Consider the following 20,007-nt stretch of genomic DNA (forward strand, 5'->3'; position numbering starts at 1 on the left):
GGAAGTCTGCCTCCGACACCCTGAAGGTGTCTGACTTTAGTTTGATCGATTAAGATGAGGAATAGAAAGTAGAAGGGACGTGCAGTGTGCTAAATAGATGAAAGAAAAGTGAAGTTCCATGGAAAATCATTGTCTTCTATTCCTTGTAGTGTCCGGGAGGAAGTAAGAATGATAGTCAAATTCTTACCATATTTGTAATTACACATTAATTTTTGGTTTTCTTCTTTCTTGTTTGTCCTCCTTCCCCACCTCTGGAGAATAAGCTCCAACACAGGGGCTATGTCTGTTTTGCTCACTGCTGTGCCCTCCTTTGCAGTGTCTATTTAAAAATATTCAGCAAATATTTAACAAATATTTACGGAGTGCCTATTGTGTTCTGGGGGCTGCAGGGTGAATGAAGCTCAAAGCTTCCAGGAGCGTAGAACTGAATCCTAAAGATGGACTTTAATTACCCAATTAGGTTTATAGTTGGACTTGAGCTTATGAAGAAGAAAAATGTGGGATGTTGTGAAGCATGTGGCAGAGGGGCCTGACTGGTGGGGTGTGGATCCTGGATGGAAAGCATCTCTGAGGAAGTGATGTCTGAGTTGAGGCCTGAAATATCACTAAGATAATCTGGATGGGACCAGGATGAGGGGTGGGGAGTGAGAGGAGAGAGAAATGGTGGTTGGCAGAATTAGCAGCTGTGCAAAAAGACCTCCATGACTGGTGTTTCCTCTGTTTGCTTGTTGTGTGATGTCAGGGAGATAGCTGTATCATCACACAGATATCCACGAAAAGATTACTTGAGGCTGGAGAAGGATAAGCTCGTTATGATAAGAAATATCTGAACATAGAAGGCCCAAGTTTCTTTTCCAATATATATTCAGAAATAGTTTGAAGAGCAGATTCTTAGGAATCTTGATTAATTTGGCAGGAGAGGCTCTTGGTTGAGTAATTAAGTGAATTACTACTCATAGTATTGAATAGCTACACAGTTCACTCAGATAGCTCCCATTCATTAACATAGTGCTCACCGCCTGCTGTTTCTCCACTTTTGAAGTGAAGGTATATCAAACATTAAAATGGTAAAATGTACTATGCATACGATTTTAAACTGTGACTTTTAGTCCTCTGCTGTCTTTAGAGACTTTGCTATGACATTAATGACATGAAATATTTTTATGCTTTAGTGACGAATGAATGGAGTGTCACTAGCATTGCTTTAGTATTTATCCTAAAAAGCCATTAGAAAACCCCACTCTTCAAGGGCACTGGAGAAAAAGAGAAGCCTGGCAAGGTCTCTGCAGAGCTCTGAGCCTCTGCTGGAGGCTTGGTTATCCAGCGTGGCATTCATTCATTCATTCATTTAAAAGGGAAAGCAAGTTTATTTAGACACACACTCCGTAGACAGAGTGGGGTCTGTCTCACTCAGAAGGGAAGGTGGCTTAGGAGATACTTACCCCATAGGTAGAATGTGGGCTGTCTCAGAAGGCAAGAGAGAAGAGAGTGACCCAGGCATGGGCTTTAGATAGTGCTTCTGTTTAAATATGAATTTAATTGTCTGTGTACACTTGCATTGTGAGAGAAGTGGATTGTTTTAGTGTCTACTGACAGCTCACATTATAAAAACATGTAAGGATTGTGATGATGGTTGCACAACTCTATGAATCCATTAAAATCATTGACTTGTATACTTACAATGGGTGAATTTTATGGTACATAAATTATATCTCAATGAAGCCATTAAAAATATTTAAGTCAGAAGCTAGCTTTTGTTGTATCTTGTTGTCATTACTGCTAATTTTATCTTAAATAAAAAAATTAAATACATCTGTTTTTTGGTAACGTAAATGGGATTTTTTTTCATGTACTAAAGTTGCTTTGAGGGGAGTATTCTAAAGAAACAGTATTTGTGACATAACATTTCTGCCAAAATATAATTTAAAAAGTCACTTTATATTCACTTTTTATTCATGAGGGTCTCAGAAGTATTTTGAGGTAAGATTTTCATTGGTGACTAGATTCCTGGTGAATCCTTAAAAGATTCTTTAATTGTCGTTTAGCTGACCTGTTCTGTTAATAGCTTTGGGTTTTGGAAGCAGGCAGCTAAGTGGTGCGAGAGGTTCCTTTCTTTGGCATCTTCTCGCCACCCTTTTTTGCTTCCCTGTTCCCTTTACTCTCTCCCCGGGTACTTAGGTGCTGAATGACCCTTCCCTCCTCTCTTTGCTCCCCTTGGCCTGCTCCATCACTTATACTTCAGAATTTTCCACCACCTCCCTTGTCCCTGAACTGAGCTCCAGTCTCCTTGGTGGAGATGGTTCCACCTCCCTGGTAGGAGCAGTGCTTGAACTGGACACATGAAGGTGACCCACAGTTTTGAACTCCCCCAAGGACTCGTTAGACAAACATGCTGCTTATTTCTGAGCATATCTCTAACTGGCAGATGCTTATATCCTCAGGCAGAGAGGTACTTTAGAGGCAGGCCAGCTTGCCTCTTCTATTTCATGATCATTCCATTGTCTAGTTATAAACGAATTTGTTCTTAAACGCTAATTGTTTTCCTCAGTGATTCCTATGGCAGTGATAATAAGTTTTTAGCGCCATAAAGAGAAGAAGCTTGTTAATGTAAGAGTGACTGTATGTATAGACCACCTGTAAAATTGCTTTGTGTATTTATCTCCTTTATATTCTTATTGAGCTTCTTATCTTAGTGAATAATTTGAAGTGATTATGATCACATTATTATCAGGTCTAATTGTGTTTAAGAAAGAATAGTAAGATTGTAAAAAGTTAATAAAAGGGGCAAATAGAATAATAGAGGAAGAAATAGAACTTAAAAACTTAATCCAAAAGAAGGCAAGAAAAGAAAGTATATAGAATAGGTGGGACAAATGATAAGATTGTAGATTGATTCTTAAATATATCAACAATTACGTTACATATGAATGGACTTAGTACTCAGTTAAAAAACAAAGCTTTTCATACTGGAGAAACGATAACGTTTATCTGCAAGCTGCTTTTAACACAGACACGTTAGGTATATGTATACAGAACAATCAAAAGTAAAAGGATAGAAAAAAAGAAAAACCAAGCAAATGCTAACCTGCTAAAAGCTGACATGGCTATACCAGTATCAAAGCAGTTGGCAAGAAGTGTAGAGAGATAACACATTTCAAAAATAGCAAAAGGTTCAAGTCACCAGAAAGATACAGCAATTTTAAATTTGTAAGGCCCTAAACCTCAAAATATAAAAACAGCACTGAGTCATTTGGCTTAAATTTTAGACTGTCAACTTGAAACAACAGAAAAATACATAAGTATTGTTATTGTCAGCTTGACACAGAAGAAAGGAAAGGTGAGCTGACTATAATCCCCTTTCCTCATTTTTTTTCCCTTCATACCAACACATCTCCATCCTCTGATTCATCTGGTGCAAATACAGACTCCTTCGAGCTTTCAGAAGCATAATCTGCAGAAGCTCTTCAAGAATTGAAATATTTGTTATTTGAATATTATGTTACAAAGGACTTTGGAGTATATAGTAACCACCTGGGTTAGTATTTATTGGTATTTATAATTATAAATCCATTTGTGCTGGCTCTTCTGCTCATAACTGACTTGCGGTGTTAAGTGGGCAGGGTACTCTCTACTTTGTCATTTCCGGGCGTCTCCTCCATGGATAGTGCAGGAGAGGTGGACCTAGGAGAGGGGAAGGGAGTGCTTTGTTCTCAGGAATACAGCCTGCAGGATTGGGGCAGGCTAAAGAAAGAAAAGGCATGAGAGTCGTCATAAGACTTGCTTTCTCTTTTTATTTTTGGTCATAACGTGAATGTTTATAGAGAGATGTAGGGAAACTGGAAAGTGCCCCAAAAAGCAGTGAAACAGAACCTACAAAATAAATTGTGGTTATATGTTACAAAAGTAAGTAAATAAGTTTTTTCTCTTAGAAAAAAAGTCTTTAAAAAAAACCCACTGAACCACTTCACATCAGAACCAGTCTTTAGAAAAGTTGAGCCAGAAGAAAAAAAATCAGAAAAGCAAAATCATTTCCACGGAAGTATTTCATTCACTTCACGTGTCTGGCACATAGAATATGTACTGTGTATGTATTTCTATCAGTAGGAGTACATTTCATTGAATCTCATTTAACCTGTTTGCCAACATGCCTCACTGCCTCTGCAAAGTCTTACTGGCGGATGTACTGGATGCTCTGAAGGCTGGTGGGAGACTGGGTAGGAAGCCTTCTCTCTTCTTGTGTCTCAAGGTTTTTGTTTATTTCCAAACCTGTTTATACCTGTCTTACTCGATGTTGTAATTACATAATCAAATATTAAATAAGGCCATCAACTACGGGTGCACAAAAGAAAGACTTCCTATTTCTATAAAAGCTAAATTAAGTGCTTTGGAAAAACTAGATAAAGCTGTGTTGCATTAAAAAAAATTTTAAAAGAGTAAATTGCAACACCAAATACTCACTAGTGTTCTTTCTCAAAGAAAAATTCTCAGTAAGTCAGTGTACATTTGAATGTTTCATATGAAGAATAAATTATGTATGTTTAAAAAGTCATTCTTAAGCTGTCAAGTAAGATTGAAAGAACTATTGTCGAGAATGGTGACCAGTTGCTCTCCATCTCTACTAGTCTCTTTGTATGAAAGAACTCACATAGTGGACTGTAGATTAGATTTAAAGAATTTCCATGGAGTAGGGAACAGTGGTCAAAAGGAATATTAGTTTTATCTGTAATGTTTACATTTTTAAACAAATGGGATGTATTTTTATTTTTCCTATGTAATTAACATTAACAGAAATAAAAAGGATTGCTAGACACTCGTTGTTGGATCAGATGCTTATCTTTTCTGCGTGTTGGGAGGATGGATAGCCGTGTTGAGAAATAATGTAGATGTAGTACTTCCCAGAGGTGAAGTCATGAGTAGGAAGAAAAGATTTTCATCTGATTTTAGGGGAAAAAAATTTTTTTTTGAAGAAAATTTTTATCCTACTGTTGCTTATCCTCTTTTAAGTGAGTCTGTTATAGTATAGGGCAAGCAATTGAATCTTTTCCAGGACTATTGTTTGAGCTTACCCTAACTGGTCATACTTTTCAAGGTAATCACTTCCTAACCAGTTTTCTTAACTTGCTGAGGAAATCAGATTTTCTTGTCTGTGTTTTCCTGAAAGAGCCAGGGTTACAAAATTGGCTTCCCACCCCCCCCATTGTAATATAGTTAAAAAGTTGAGAAAATGTCTTTATGCCAAAAGACCTTGCTAGACTAAGTTACCTTTGATACTTGGTTGATTACACCACATATCCAGATCTCAGTGTGGCAGCTTTAATCAAGCCAAGTTTCTTTTCTGGTGGGTGATATAAATTAATGGAATAACCTGCGTTGGTGCTTTTAAAAACTTTATGACAATTATGCCTGATGGATACTCAGATTGCTAAATAATAGTGATGCTGTACATCTATGTTTTTCTTGCCTTAAAACTCAAACTAGAGAAAATATATTTGGATCATTTAACCTTGTAACTAACATGCTCATTTTTGCCAGACTTCCAAGCTTCTACATGATATTGTTGTGTTTTGTTTCAGCTAAGGCAAAATAATTACAGGAATACCGATTGCTGTTACTTCCCACGAGGTTTTTTGTTTGTTTTGCTTTGTTTTCTAGAGTCAGTGATTTTGCCTGGAAATGTCTCAGTGTCCAATTCAAAATTTTTGTCTTTTTTCCATTGTGATCATTTTAATTGTTCCTTTGAACACTATTTCAAATACCTTTATCTTTGTGTTTGGCAGGAAATATACTGTTAGTTTTTTATTCTCTACTCTGATAGGTAAGACTCCTAGGAAGATCTTTTGTACTTTAGAAGGAGTTTTTTTTTTTTTTAACATTTTTTTATTGAATTATAGTCATTTTATAATATTGTGTCAAATTCCACTGTAGAGCACAATTTTTCAGTTATACATGAACATATATATATTCATTGTCACATTGTTTTTGCTGTGAGCTACCATAAGATCTTGTATATATTTCCCTGTGCTATACAGTATAATCTTATTTATCTATTCTATGTTTTGAAATCTCAGTCTGTCCCTTCCCACCCCGCCCCCTTGGCAACCATCAGATTGTATTCTATGTCTATGAGTCTATTTCTGTTTTGTATTTGTTTTTTTTCCCCTTAGATTCCACATATGAGTGATCTCATATGGTATTTTTCTTTCTCTTTCTGGCTTACTTCACTTAGAAGGACATTCTCCAGGAACATCTATGTTGCTGCAAATGGCATTATGTTGTCATTTTTATGGCTGAGTAGTATTCCATTGTATAAATATACCACATCTTCTTTATCCAGTCATTGTTTTTGGGCATTTAGGCTGTTTCTATGTCTCGGCTATTGTAAATAGTGCTGCTATGAACATTGGGGTGCAGGTGTCATTTTGAAGTAGGGTTCCTAGAAGGAGCTTTTTTTTTTTTTTAAATTGAGACATAGCTCACAAACCATAAAATTCACTCTTTTAAAGTATCCATTCAGTGGTTTTTTAGTATCTTCATAAGATTGTACAACCATCACCACTATCTAATTCCAGGACATTTTCATCATCCCAACTTATTTAGATTATAACTAGTAAATATCAGTTTTCTATCTTACTCTTACTTTTTTCATTTTGATCAGTGTGTGAGATTGAAAACAGAAAGACAGGAAACTATATATTAAAGGACTTATGAGATAGTAACCTAATGCAGTTTGTAGATCTGGGTGGAAGTCAGCTATAAAAGTACATTTTTATTTGTGGTTATTCAATAAATTATTTCAAAGCAGATTCCAGACATATATTTATCTGCAAATACTTCAGTATGTTTTTCAACACCATACTTTCCCCTCTCTGTCATCATGTACTAGATTACAGACCATATCTTCATGGATACCTGTGTCTGTCTTCTCTGTCCTTTTCTAGTATTCATTTATCCATTCCTATATGGGCACCACATTGTTTTATTTACTATAGCTTTATAATATGTTTTGCTACCTGGTAAACATTAGCTCTTAGTAGTAATAAAATGAATTATAAAAGTTATTTAATCCTCATAGCTCCTCTCTGAAATAGGCAGTTTTATCCCAATCTACAGATGAGAAAACTGAGATTTAAGCAGTTAAGTATTATGCTGCAGTACATGGCAAATAAATAATTGAGCTGAAATTTGAAGTTGAGTTCTGGCCTCAAAGTTCAAAATATTGAGGCTTCTCTGAAAAGGGAAAGCTACTATTTAAAAAATATTTTTCTCCACAACATTGTAAAATGATTATAAATCAATAAAAAGTGTTAAAAAAATTTTTTCTATCATTCAAGATCATTTACATTATATTTTCTCAGATTTAATCTTCATTATAACCCACTAGGTATACTGAATTCAGTCTGTAATGTTTTTTACAGAAGCACCTCAGTTTTCCATTTTTTGTGTATGAGTAGATAAATAACTTTAAAAATATGCATATTTTATTTTTAAATGTATTTGAGTTCATACATTGAATTTCAGTATTGCAAAACAATTTTTTTTTTGTGGAAAAAAGCATACCTTTTGGTTTCCCAAGTGAGTCTATGTGTGGGGTAAAACTTCTGTTTGTAATTTAATATTTTTCTATTTTTGGTGCTATACCATTAGATGGCTTATTGGGAAGACATTTATTACATTTGATTATGCACATTGTGTTTTTGTCATTGCTACGATTTCTTTAAATTGCAATTCCCGTGTCAATAGGAAGACAAGAAGACATAAACAAGGAAGAGGGCTTCCTAATATTGGCTTGTCTGATCAGCTGCCAACACTCTAAATTGTTCAGTGTAAAACAGAAATTATTCTTGTAAGGTTAAGAGACTTATGGTAAGGATTTATTTTTATTCAACAGACTGTATTGACATTCACCTTATTTATTATGGGTTATGTTTATTGTGTGTTAGGTGCTTGGTAACCTTAATCCATGCCTGACATTCTTCCCAGCATATTATAGGTCCTCAGTTAGAGTTTAATGATAATGAATAATGAAATGACTTATAAAAGCCTTGAAACTTTGGAATAGATTTGCACCCTACTTTATAAATTATGAAACGTTTTCAAACTCTTGGATTTATGAAATGTTTAAAGCACATCTCCAAAACACTGTCCCTAAAATGAAAGCTTATTAAAGGGGGAAAATGGGGGAAACTAAAATACTGTATATCCCTTTTTAAAATCTTTTTTCGTAAGGAGGATATATATCCGTTATGCCATTTTTCTTTAATAAAGAACTCCTGAAACACTGTTTCAATTACTTTTATTTTTGGTACCGATTAGGTAGTTTTTTTAAAGGGTGTTAGCCTCGTGATATGAAAAATTGCTTTTGCATACTGTTTTTCATAGACTATTTCTCATTTAAATAAAAATATTTTGTGGGAACTAGAAATTTGGATTGAAAAGATAACTGTTGGGCCTCTAAGTGTTTTCTTTCCTTTGTCTCTTGTATTTATTAAATATTTCTTTTACTTGCTTTACACCCCTCTCCTCCACTTTCTTCAACATATTTGCTTATTTGCTCAGTCCTAGTGTATACATAAAGTACTTTTGGAATTGCTAACACATACCCTTTTGAAAAATAAATTCATTAACTAGAGTAGAATATTGTGTACAATTCTTTTTGTCTTTATCCTTACAAAATACTGTTTTCCAAAGTTATTTAGTTTTTTTTTTCTCCTCTCCTACAGTGTGGCTACATTTTTTATCTGTAACAGAGCTAGGTTACTCTTAGCATTTTGTTTTGGGTTCCCTCCACATTCTGGTTGATTAGAACTTTTTATTTTTGAGGAGATTTTAAACATTACCATGGTTCTAAGAGTCAGAACTATGTGAAAGGGTATTCTCAGAAAGCTAGTCCCTTTTATCCCATTGCTGTTTCCTCCTACTAGCTCATTTCCACCTACTCCTTGTTAGGTAACCAATCTCATTAATTTCTAATTTCTTTCTCTTTCTTTTTGTATGGATGAGCAGATACATGCATATTTTCTCTTACCTTTCTTACAGAAAGGGTAGCCATGCTCTAGGTACTCTTTTGTGCTGTGATTTAATACTTTACCCTATTATATTATACCCTTATATATTAATAATATATCAAGTTTATTCCCTTAATATATCCAGGAATCACTTCTTACCAGTTCATAGAATGGTTCTAACTCTTTTTCACAGGTGCATAGTACCCCACTGCATAGATGTGCCATAGTCTATTCAACCATTTTCCTATGTCTAGCCATTCAAATTTTTTCCCAGTATTTTGCAATTAGGAACTGCTGCAATGAATAGATTTTAGTGTATATACTTTTGTGTTGTTGAGGTATATCATCAGGGTAAATTCACAAGAGCGGGATTGCTAGGTTAAAAGGTAAGTGCATATATATTATTGTTAGTTGTCACACATTTCCCTCCAGGAAAGTAGTATCTGTCTTCCCACCAGCCCTATGAGAGTACCCGGTTCCCACAGCCTTGCCAGCAAATGTGCTGTTATACTTTTTTATTATCTCCAGGTATTGCAAATTTAATGTACATTTCCACTGAACATCTTTTCATACATTCAAGGGCCATTTGTCTATCTTTGTTGTGCGCTTTACTTTAAAGGATTCTATCTTTTGCACATTTTGTTAGATTATTCACCTACAGTTTGCCAGGACAGTAGCACTTTATAGAAACAGACATTAAATATGGTTTTTCTCTTTCAGATCTTCCGTGGTGGCTTATTTTAATTCGGCAGAAAGCTTTGGTGGGCAAACTTCCAGGAGACCATGAGGTCTGTAAAGTTACCAAAATTGCTGTGCTATCACTTTCTGAAATGGAACCTCAGGATCTTGAACTAGAGGTAAGATGAAGTCTCAGGAAAGTTTAGGGAAACTTGGTATAGATTTAATAGCAAGTATGAGGATTTGCTTTAATAGACCAGAATCATATGATTTTAGAGCTGAGTAATCTTTAGAGTAATTTAGTCTTGTGATTTTCAAACTTCACTTTAGTAGTGGATCTTTTGTTTTAAAATCTGTGAAATCCAGTATATAAATAGATGCATAACATTAGAGCTGCTTTGGTTGAGGTGGTGATGGGGGAAGAAGGGTTCCTTGGGGCCCCGCCTGCCTGGCCTCTCCTGGAAATCCACCTTCTGCTTGTAGGGATCCCTAGGACTTTGCACAGCAGTTTGAAAGCTGATTTGGGGGAGGGGAGAGAGTCAAGGTGAGATTGAACTTTTACTATATCCTCTTTTACCTGTATTTCTTGACATTTTTCTAAGGCTATATTTTTTCGTAATTTTTTTTAAACAAAGTTTTTTGTTTTTTAAAAAAAGAAAACCACTGATCTAGTGAGACTTTTTCATTTTCCAAGAGGAAACCAGGCTCAAAAGTAGAGTGACTTAAGGCCAAGATAATGAGATTGCCCAGGGCCAGTGTTTGTCTCCACACCAGGTGCTGCCACCTCCTGGTAGAAGTAACCCATGAAAGCATTTGTATCCTCTCTGCAATCCGTGTGGGGACGTGGCATCACTCTTTGCAGGGATGTCATCACTCTGCCATAGTCCTAACCTATTTTGATCACTATGTGATGTGCCAGGCAGGCCCTCATGGTTAAATGGATTATCATATTTAATCCCTTGGACTACTGTATTAAAGTAGGCACAGTCACAATCCATATTGTGCAGGCGAAGAAAGAAGGCTTGGCAGAGGATTTACTTTACAGCTGGCATGTCCAGACCGGGACTCAGGCCGTCTGGTCCTGTATCACTAAACTGAGCTTGCTTCCCTGTTACCTGAACAGCAGAGGGTCCACTGACCCATAACTCAATATGTGTCTTTCTAGGCTGAGTTCTTGGGAAGGAAGTTTGGGACAGGGTTAAATTGTTTAAAAAACAGGCATACCTCAAAGATACTGTGGGTTCAGTTCCAGACCACTACAGTGAAGCAAATATCACAATAACATGAGTCACACGAATTTTTTGATTATCCAGTGCATATAAAAGTTATGTTCATCGTATATTGTAGTCTATTAAGTGTGCAAGAGCAATATGCTTAAAAATATAATGTACATACTTTAAAAATATATTGCTAAAAAATGCTAACCATCATCTAAGTTTTCAGTGAGTCATAATCTTACAGTAACATTAAAAGATCACCTATCACAGATCACCATAACAAATAATAATAAGGAAAAAGTTTGAAATCTTGTGAGAGTTACCAAAATGTGACAGAGACCTGAAGTGAGCAAATGCTGCTGAAAAAAATGGCACCAGAGTTGCCACAAACCTTCTATTTGTTTAAAAAAAGCAAAAAAGCAATATCTGTGAAGTGCAATAAAATGGGGATGTGCCTGTAAAAGTTATTTTTATGCTTCACATTTTATTGTAGGTTTGACAATTTAGCATTAAGAAGCATTACAGTGAACCTAGGAGGCTCCTTTTATTTGTTACAGTAATCAAAAGATCAGAGTACTTCATGTTGTCCTTTAATTGGTACTAGAGATAGACTACTACCCACGATTGCTGATCCTTAGATGACTTAGGTGGCATTGGGCCTATTAAAAGCAGGCGTTTGCAGTTTTGTTTGCTTTTTATTTAGCAAAGAGCAGCCAGACTAACAAAAATTGTATCAGTTTACTAAACCAATAAACTCGTCATTGGTGTCTTTTGGATGGTTGCTGACAAGGTCAACATGGCTTCCTGTCACCAACCTTTGCTTTGAGGGTGAGCACGCCTTGGGCAGCATTCTGGTTTGAGCATTAATCCTGAGGGCCCTGGCAGTTAGACTTAGATCAGGGACCAGCTCGTCCAGCACCTTGGTCACCTGTCAGTCATCAGTTTGCGCATCTGGCAACCCCAACCCTGGGGAAATGAACTGTCCTCATCCAGAGATGGTCAGGACTCTTGCTGGACTTTTCTGATGCCCTTCGTGGCCACCAATCTAGCATTTGAAATTAGTAGCTGACTACTGTATAAATGGGGTGGGGGGGGAAGATTAGGAAATGACATTTAGTGGAATTTTAAAATGTGAATATGATGAGAGCTTTACAAATGTCTGTATTCTGAAGACTTTTCCTTTTCTCTCTTGATACTCTCAAATGAAAGAGATTATCTGCAAATCAAAGTGAAAATGATATATTCCCCCACGTGACGTAGCTGAGTAATTTTACAGCACTGTTAAATGGTATGAGCTGCAGCATTTGCCAGTAGTACTAAAAGTATGTTAAGAATTGGAAATACGTAATGACCCTTACTAATTAGGGGTAAACGTGATTATAAAGAAAAAATTTCCCAGATCCCATTTTAGGGAGTAGTTTGGCATGCTTTTCTCGCTCAAGAAGATGATTTTAGATATTTGTATTTAAGCCTTTTTTCCCCTTCCTTTAATCCTATTTATGGTAATGCGGCTTTACAACAGTGAACAATAAGGGGGAGGGCAGAGTACAGCTATGTGGAAAATCACAACTGCTTGCTTATTTTCTGACATGTTAATTGAAATTTTTGATATCCTTATTTCAATTTCATATAACTGCATCTAAAAGGCACTTTTAGAAGCATAATTTTGGTTTTTTCCTTTTTGTTTTGTTTTGTTTTTTGATTATACAGTAAATTGTAACTGAGGAAGAGAAAAAAATACTCCTACTTAGAAATAATCACTGCCAGTATTCTGGTGAGTTTTAATGGTTGTTTCCATTTACCCCCAGCTCTTTGGAGGAGCGAAATTACTTTCAAATTTTCATAACAGTTCTTACTTTTTGCATCTTTGCGTATTTTTTTCCTATTTAACTCCTATTATTTTTCATGGCCATACACGTATTATGCTCATAAGACTTTTTTAAGCATAACTGGTTCTTATGTCTTCTTAGTATGTCTTTGTAATTTGGACGTCTGTGTTACCGGTTTGAATACCCACTGCCCTTATTCTTTCCCAGCAGGACCCTCGGGCTCTTTAGTGTGGTCACTGTTGTCAGATTTTCTAGGGCCTCAGCTGTCTTCTTGTCACTGGAGCAGAAGCACTTTTGTTTGACTTTGGAATTAATAGAATTTCTAGTTTTCTACCTCGGTTGACTTTTTAGTTCTGATATATGGCTTATTTGTTTGCCAGTTTTAAAAATAATTCTCATACTATACAGTTCACCCACTTAAAGCACATAATTCAGTGGTTTTTAGTATATTCAGAGTTTTGTAACCATCACCACAATCAGTTTTAGAACATTTTCATCATTCTAAAAAAAAAAAATCCTGTGCTCATTGGCAGTCAGTCCTCATTTCCCTCCAAACCCCAGGCAAATCCTAGGCAAACACTATTCTACTTTCTGTCTCTGTAAGTTTGCCTATTCTGAACATTTCTTATAGATAGTATCATACAATATGTGGCCTTCTGTGACTGGCTTCTTTTATTTGGCACAATGTTTTCAAGGTTCATGCTGTTGTAACGTGTCAGTACTTAGTTCCTTTTTATTCCATTGTGTGGATATACCACATTTTATTTAATCCATTCCTCCGTTGATGGACATTTGGGTAATTTTCACTTTGGGGCTGTTATGAATAATACTGCTGTGAACATCTGTGTACAAGTTTCTGGTGGGCATTTGTTTTCGTTTCTCTTGGAAGGAAGAGAAATTCCATACATAGGAAGGAATTGCGGGGTCATATAGTAACTCTGTGTTTAACCTATTAAGAAACTGCCAGACTATTTTTCAAAGCAGTGTGCCATTAAAAAAAAATTTGTTCAAGGGGATGAAGAATCTGTGGAGTTCAAATAAATGAGAACATAGATGTTCTTTCTTTTGAAAAAAATCCTTTAAAGTTTTATATGCTTATGTTTCCTGTCTGCGTATCTTATTTGCTGTATCTCATTACCTTAATAGATAACTGCATCATTTTCCATATTTGGTTTCCCAGTAGACATCTGTTTAAAATTTTAGCTCCAGGTGGACATAGATAGATACCAACTTTTAAAGTAAAATCATTTATTTTCCTTAAACGACAGCAGCAACATCAGTTTTTAATCTTGGTTGTGAAACGTAAGTTGCTAGAATAGTAGAAAAACCAGGGGAGCACCGTGGTGCTTGTGGTGGTGGTTTTCTTTCTGCGACTGTGTGTATCAGTGTGTGATACGGGCCTAAGCACACATTACACAGGGCTGGCTGGGCTTCTGGAAGAGGGAAGATGATCCCACTGTCGACACAATGTTGTAATCCCAAGAGCTCTGTCTAAACAAAGCATTTTAGGACTGGAAGGGATCGAGCCTAAGAAGTAATTTTCTCCATCCCTGTTTTTCGGTAGGACTGAATTTAAATTTACCTTTTAAAAAGGTAGTGGTCTGTGCTTTCTTTCTTTTTTTTTTTAAAGTTAACTATGTATATGGAAGATTCTAAAATATTACTTGAAAATGTTTATGTTTAAAGTAATTTTAAATTTCTATTTAGAAAAATCAGTTTTAAGAGACAGAGATTTCTAGATAAGATGTTGTAGTGAGTTTGTGCTTTGCTATCACAGATCCAGATCACAATCCTTATTTGGAAACTTTGGGGCCATATTTGTTTTAGAACTCAGGTTTGGGGGAATTTTCCGAAGGTTATTCCACATATTCTATATATGCCCAGTGAGTCTGGGACGTTACCGTCAATACAATACGTTCATACTTCTTAAAGAATCATGAATATTCATGCTAAAGAAGGTAAATGATGACTATAAATCACTTCATTATCAGTTCAGGGTTTATTTTATCAGTAAATGGACTTGTAACAAACTTTTAAAAACAGATTTCAGAGGTTTTTTTTGTTTGTTTGTTTTTTTGGAGCTGTTGATTAGGTAGTTAAGGGATGTTAGGCCTGTATCAACTCTGTTCCAAGCCCAGAAAAGAGGATAGAGGTACAAAGAGAAAGCAAAAGAAAAACAAACAAGTCATTGCCAGGCCTAGACAGAAGCAGCACCTTATCACCATAAATGGGATTGCGGGTCAGACTGAGGCCGTAGGCCTCCTGCGTTCTGGATCCAGAAGCAGGCAGTGGCAGGTGGAGATTTGGCCCCTGCACAGTGAAGGGAACACAAAGCGCTACGTTGAAGATGGGGGCCTGGAGCCGTGTTCAGTGTGTTAAGCCTGATGCTGGAGTGGGATTCTCCAGTTCATGGAAGGAGGCTGTTAGGTTGTCTGCTCTAAGTGGGATAATTGTGCATAAAATAATTTTCCTGTCTTTAAGTTAAGCCAGTAGAACCTCCCTGAGAAACACTGGTCTGGGCAAAAGATAAGGATCTGAATTAATACAATAAAAATCAACATGAAGTAGTTGGGTTGATAGGAGAGACTTTAGCAAGGAGAATAATGGAAGATGACTCTAAGGTTTCTTAAGTGATTGGGTGGGTACTGTAGTCATTGCCTGAGCGCGCATGTACCAGAGAAAGAGCAAGATTTGGGAAACAGACATTTGTCAGTTTTGGAGATGCTGAATTTGAGGGACTAGTGTGTCAGTAGTGGGGAGATGTTATATTTTTGGTTCATGAGCTCAGAGCAAAAGAGTGGAGTTAGAAATATGAAGCTAAACATAGTAGTAGTTAAAATGAGGAAAGAGGCTGAAATTTTCTAGGCAGAGCATTAAGGATGGGAAGAGAGCTAAGGACAGGACACTGGGAACCACTATCATGTTTAGAGATAGGAATGCCAGCAAAGAAGACAGAAAAGGAACAGTCAGAGGTTGGGGAAGAACCCAGCGAGACAGGTATCAAGGGACCAGAGGAAGAGACATCAGGGTGTAATCATTAGTGCCACATTCTTAGAAAGTTTGTCCTTTTCAGTCAGACTGTAGTCCTCACAGTTGCAGTGACTGTGACACTGTACCCTGCTAACTCACAGAGGAGATCTGGGTTTGAGGAATGGATTTTTAGAAAATTCTGGTAAACTTGGGCAGTGTTAAAAGGTGGTAGGAAAGGGGCTGTTAGAGAGAGAGAGGTTGGAACAGAGGAGAGAGGAGATGAATGATGGGGCAAGGTCCTGATCCTAGAGGAGACACAGCAGGAAACTAGCCCTACAGAGAAAAACGACCCCCATCCTGAGAGTCAGGAGAGTGTGGGTGCAGACTCGACATGCTGCTCCAAGATTGCTTCGAATAGCTGGGTATTCAGAATCATCTTTGATAGATTCCTAGGGGAAATTTTTGCTGATTTGAACGTTCTTAAGGAATAACTGTGTCTGACAAATGCATAATATCCTGTTTTGAATATTAAAATTGCAACAATCTATAACTAGGTTTGAGGCATGTTTTCAGTTTTTTTTAAAAAGCATTAAGAATATGACAATAATTATTAACATTCTATATAAAAAATCGCTAACCAACAATTGCTCGGTGCTACAAGCAGAAGCAGCAGCAGGGAACTAACGAGAGCTCTACTACTCCAGTGACTGTTCTCTAACGTAGGTGGGGGTGTGTGAGGTGTATTCATGGTAGAAGGGGAGTGATGGTTTCCCAGGAGTACTTTTATGCCCCATGTGTGAATCTGGAGGTTACCGCTTACATTTGTAGCGTCAGAACCCATTCATTTGCTTAACAGGTGTTTTTTTTGAGACCTCCTATAACAAGTACTTCTAAGACCCTGGAGATTTGTGTGTCAATAAAAGATTTCTGCCATTTTAGAATTTACATTATAGTGGAGGGGGCCAGGTGATAAACATCAACATAATTATACTCTGTTGTATGTTGGAAAGCAATAAATGCTATGGGAAATAAAAGTTGAGCATAGTAAGATGGTGGGTGGAGTGCTGAAGGGTGGAGGTTATGGTAAGATACCTGGGGAGAGGGTGTCTGGGCAGAGAGAACAGCTAGGACAAAGGTCCTGGGGTAGAAGTAGTCCCGACATGTGAAGAGGCCGATGTGGGTGGAGTGGAGTAAGCAAGGGGAGGAATGGCGTAGGAGATGAAGGCAGTGAAGGGAGGATGAGGGTCTAGTTTTGCACATGTTGAGTGTGAGGTGCCTGATGGAAATCCAAGTGGAAATGTTGAGATTTCTGAGTCTAGAATTTTGGGAAGGAGTGGGGCTGGAAATATACAGCTGGGAGAGAAGTTTGGCATGTAGATAGTATTTGAAGCTGTGAGACTGGGTGGAATCTTTGAGGGAGTGAATGCAGATAGAGAAAGGGGTCAAGGACTGAACCCTGAGGTGTCAAGACATTAAGAAGTCAAATGGTTGGGAAGGAACCAGTAAAAAAGGTACACAGTGACCAGTGGAAGCCAAATAAGACAGTGTATCAGAAAGGATGGGGGAGAGATGAACTGTGTCAAATGCTACTGGGTGGTTAAGATAAGGACCAAGAATCCACCACTGCATTTAGTGAAGTGGAGGTCATTGTTCACGCTGAAGATAGATTTAGGTGGAGTGGTGGGGGCCAAAGCCAAGTTGGAGCGGGCTAGGGGGAGAGTGGGCGGAGAGGGTTTGGAGGCAATGAGGAGTACAAAGACCTAGGACCCTAGCTGGTGGAGGAAGTATGTAAGTGAAGGTGCTAGAGGAAAGATCAGTGTTTCTGTGTTGGTGGGAATGATCTGGCAGAAAGAGGAAGAGGAGAGAATTGCTGGAGCAGTGTCCACATGCTTGGTTCTTTCTCTTTCCCTTCATCTCAAATCTGGTTAGTTTTGCTTATTGGAAGGCAAATTAATTTAGCTTGGTCTTGGCAGGATGACTGTAAATCTTTTTCACTTCACCTTTAGTTCCCTTGTCTTCACTGGTAGGGCTGGGGCAATGTAAAGTTGTAATCGTGCTGTGAAACCCATGTGAATAGAGTGATAGCCATAACTTTGAAAAGGCATAAAATCCGTTAAGATTGCGTTACATTTGATTGCCTAGTCCAGTTATCAGTCTTCACTTCCAGTTTTTTCTCCAGCTTTACTGAAGTATAATTGACGGAATTATCTACTTCTGAATTTGATAAAACAGAAAGGGCCCCCTTCTTTTTTTTTAAAAAAAAGAATTATAGTCAAAGCTTGAACTAGCATTTATTCTCACTAAAATTTTTCATCTGGGTTATCATCTGGTAATAGTTACTTTGTAAGTAAAACACTACTAGTAATAAGCATTTAGTAATTGTTAGCTCTTAACAGGAATCTACCCCTTAGCGTAGCAATAAAACCAGTGTATTGAACAATGAGATTAGCCTGCACATGGTCAATAGAATTCTTGTGTGTTGAGCCACACGAAATTATGTGTAAAATGCTTGCCTCTAACCAGATAGTAATCTCTAGATCCTCTTAACACATTCTTGTCCTCTTCCTCACCTTTGTCAGTTGGACTACAATACACATTTCCTGCAGCCCCTACTTACTGCTTCTTCAAATTTAATCTCTGAACCCAGAGAGTATGTTTTTATTCTGATTTCATTAGTATGTTTGAGGCTAGAAGAGAAAGTGGTTGAAATGCCCAGCTTTTTAGATTCCCCATAGAGCAGACTGTTGACATCTTCTCACTCAAAACATGCAATTAACTAGCATGAATGTTTAGCACAGATTACTGTAAAGAAGTGTGCCTAAAACAGCAGATGTATATTTTGCAGTATTTTAAATCTTAGATGCTAATTTTTAAAGCACTAATAAACCTCAGCCAGAGCATTTTATTCTTCAATTATATTAGATAAGAACTTACTATAATTACGGTTCTAACCTGAAGTTTCTACCCCGAAATCCTAAGTATATCCTGCCCTGTATTCTTTGCTAATCCTCTACTGTAGCTTTTTAATCCTTGAAACCTCAGCTCTGTTTTCTAGTATCAATTGTCTACTTGATTATTTTGCCTGCTCGTGAGGTTTTACCCACAGTGCATGAGCATTAGCGGCGCTTCTGCGCTCATACTCGAACGTTTAACGAGATATTACTCATAATGAATTCTCCTTCTCTTCCTAATTATTTAGCTCTGTAAGAAGCATCATTTTGGAATTAACAAGCCAGAGAAGATTATACCATCTCCTGATGATTCAAAGTTTCTACTGAAGACCTTTACGCATATTAAATCCAATGTGTCTGCTCCTAATAAAAAGAAAGTAAGAGTTTAGTTGATATGGGCTTGAATTCACCTTTGATTAGTTTCAAATTAAGGGGTGATTTTTCTACTGGTAAACTTATTTTCCAACTACTTGTTATATTAAAGCACTGTCTCTGCATGTCCTTGGGATAATTTTCATTTTTCTCCTAAGGAGTTGTGTATTATCCACATGATGCTTTCCATTTAATTCCTGCAGTAACAGTAGATTAATTTCTTATAGGTTAAGGAAAGTAAGGAAAAGGAGAAGTTAGAGAGAAGATTACTTGAAGAGTTGCTGAAGATGTTCATGGACTCGGAATCCTTTTACTATAGCTTGACCTATGACCTGACCAATTCAGTGCAGAGGCAAAGCGCTGGGGAGAGGGACCCCCGTCCCCTCTGGCAAAAGGTACCTCTCATAGCTCAGAGCAGGGTTTGCCCCCAGAACAATTTATGGACCTGTTTGGCTTCTGTAGGAAAACTAAAACAACATGTTTCTGAACTGTTTATTCTGTCTTTTCCAGGTTGATGACCGATTTTTTTGGAATAAATACATGATACAGGATCTCACTGAGATTGGTGTGAGTAGTTGTTGCTAAAATATTCTAAGCTAGTTGTAGTTGTTAAGCAAATATTTTTAAATAGTACTAAAATAAAATTAAAATGTTACGTTAATGTTTTCCCCTATAGAATGGGAATCATTTAGCTAGGGAAAACCAAGTCACTGTTTTAAGGTATTTCACAATTCGACAGTTTGGCCACAGGCCTATGTTTTTAGCAGCTTCTCATAGGATAGTCCTAATTTAAGGCTGTGGAACTAATGTCCATAAGAGTTCCTGTAAAAGAGTTATTTTGTTTGTACCCATTGGAAATGTTGAAGCCCAGTTTTCCTTTAATGATGTCAGTCATTTAACTGTTCTGTTTCCTCATCTGGAAATTGGTGCAGACAGATCTCTAAGAACATTCCAGTACTGCCAGTATTTAAATCAGAGAAGACAA

General features: G+C 37.1%; 1 protein-coding gene across 4 annotated transcripts in view; it reads left to right on the plus strand.

Annotated features, from left to right (window-relative positions):
- Positions 1–20,007, plus strand: part of INPP5F (inositol polyphosphate-5-phosphatase F) — a 77,027-nt gene that overhangs the window by 24,077 nt on the left and 32,943 nt on the right. For 2 of the 4 annotated variants that reach the window (XR_012077625.1, XM_072971992.1), the window contains exons 3-6: positions 9,726–9,862; positions 18,899–19,027; positions 19,250–19,417; positions 19,533–19,589. Coding sequence is in view for 3 of the 4 variants with exons in the window: in XM_072971992.1 (XP_072828093.1) it covers positions 9,726–9,862; positions 18,899–19,027; positions 19,250–19,417; positions 19,533–19,589 (491 nt within the window). In the remaining variant the exon portion in view is untranslated. Of the gene's footprint in view, positions 1–9,725; positions 9,863–12,630; positions 12,675–18,898; positions 19,028–19,249; positions 19,418–19,532; positions 19,590–20,007 lie in introns of those variants that run through there. The other 2 variants (XM_072971995.1, XM_072971993.1) reach the window with 2 other exon arrangements.

This window comes from Vicugna pacos, chromosome 11, assembly GCF_048564905.1.
Source record: "Vicugna pacos chromosome 11, VicPac4, whole genome shotgun sequence".
Taxonomy (NCBI): domain Eukaryota; kingdom Metazoa; phylum Chordata; class Mammalia; order Artiodactyla; family Camelidae; genus Vicugna; species Vicugna pacos.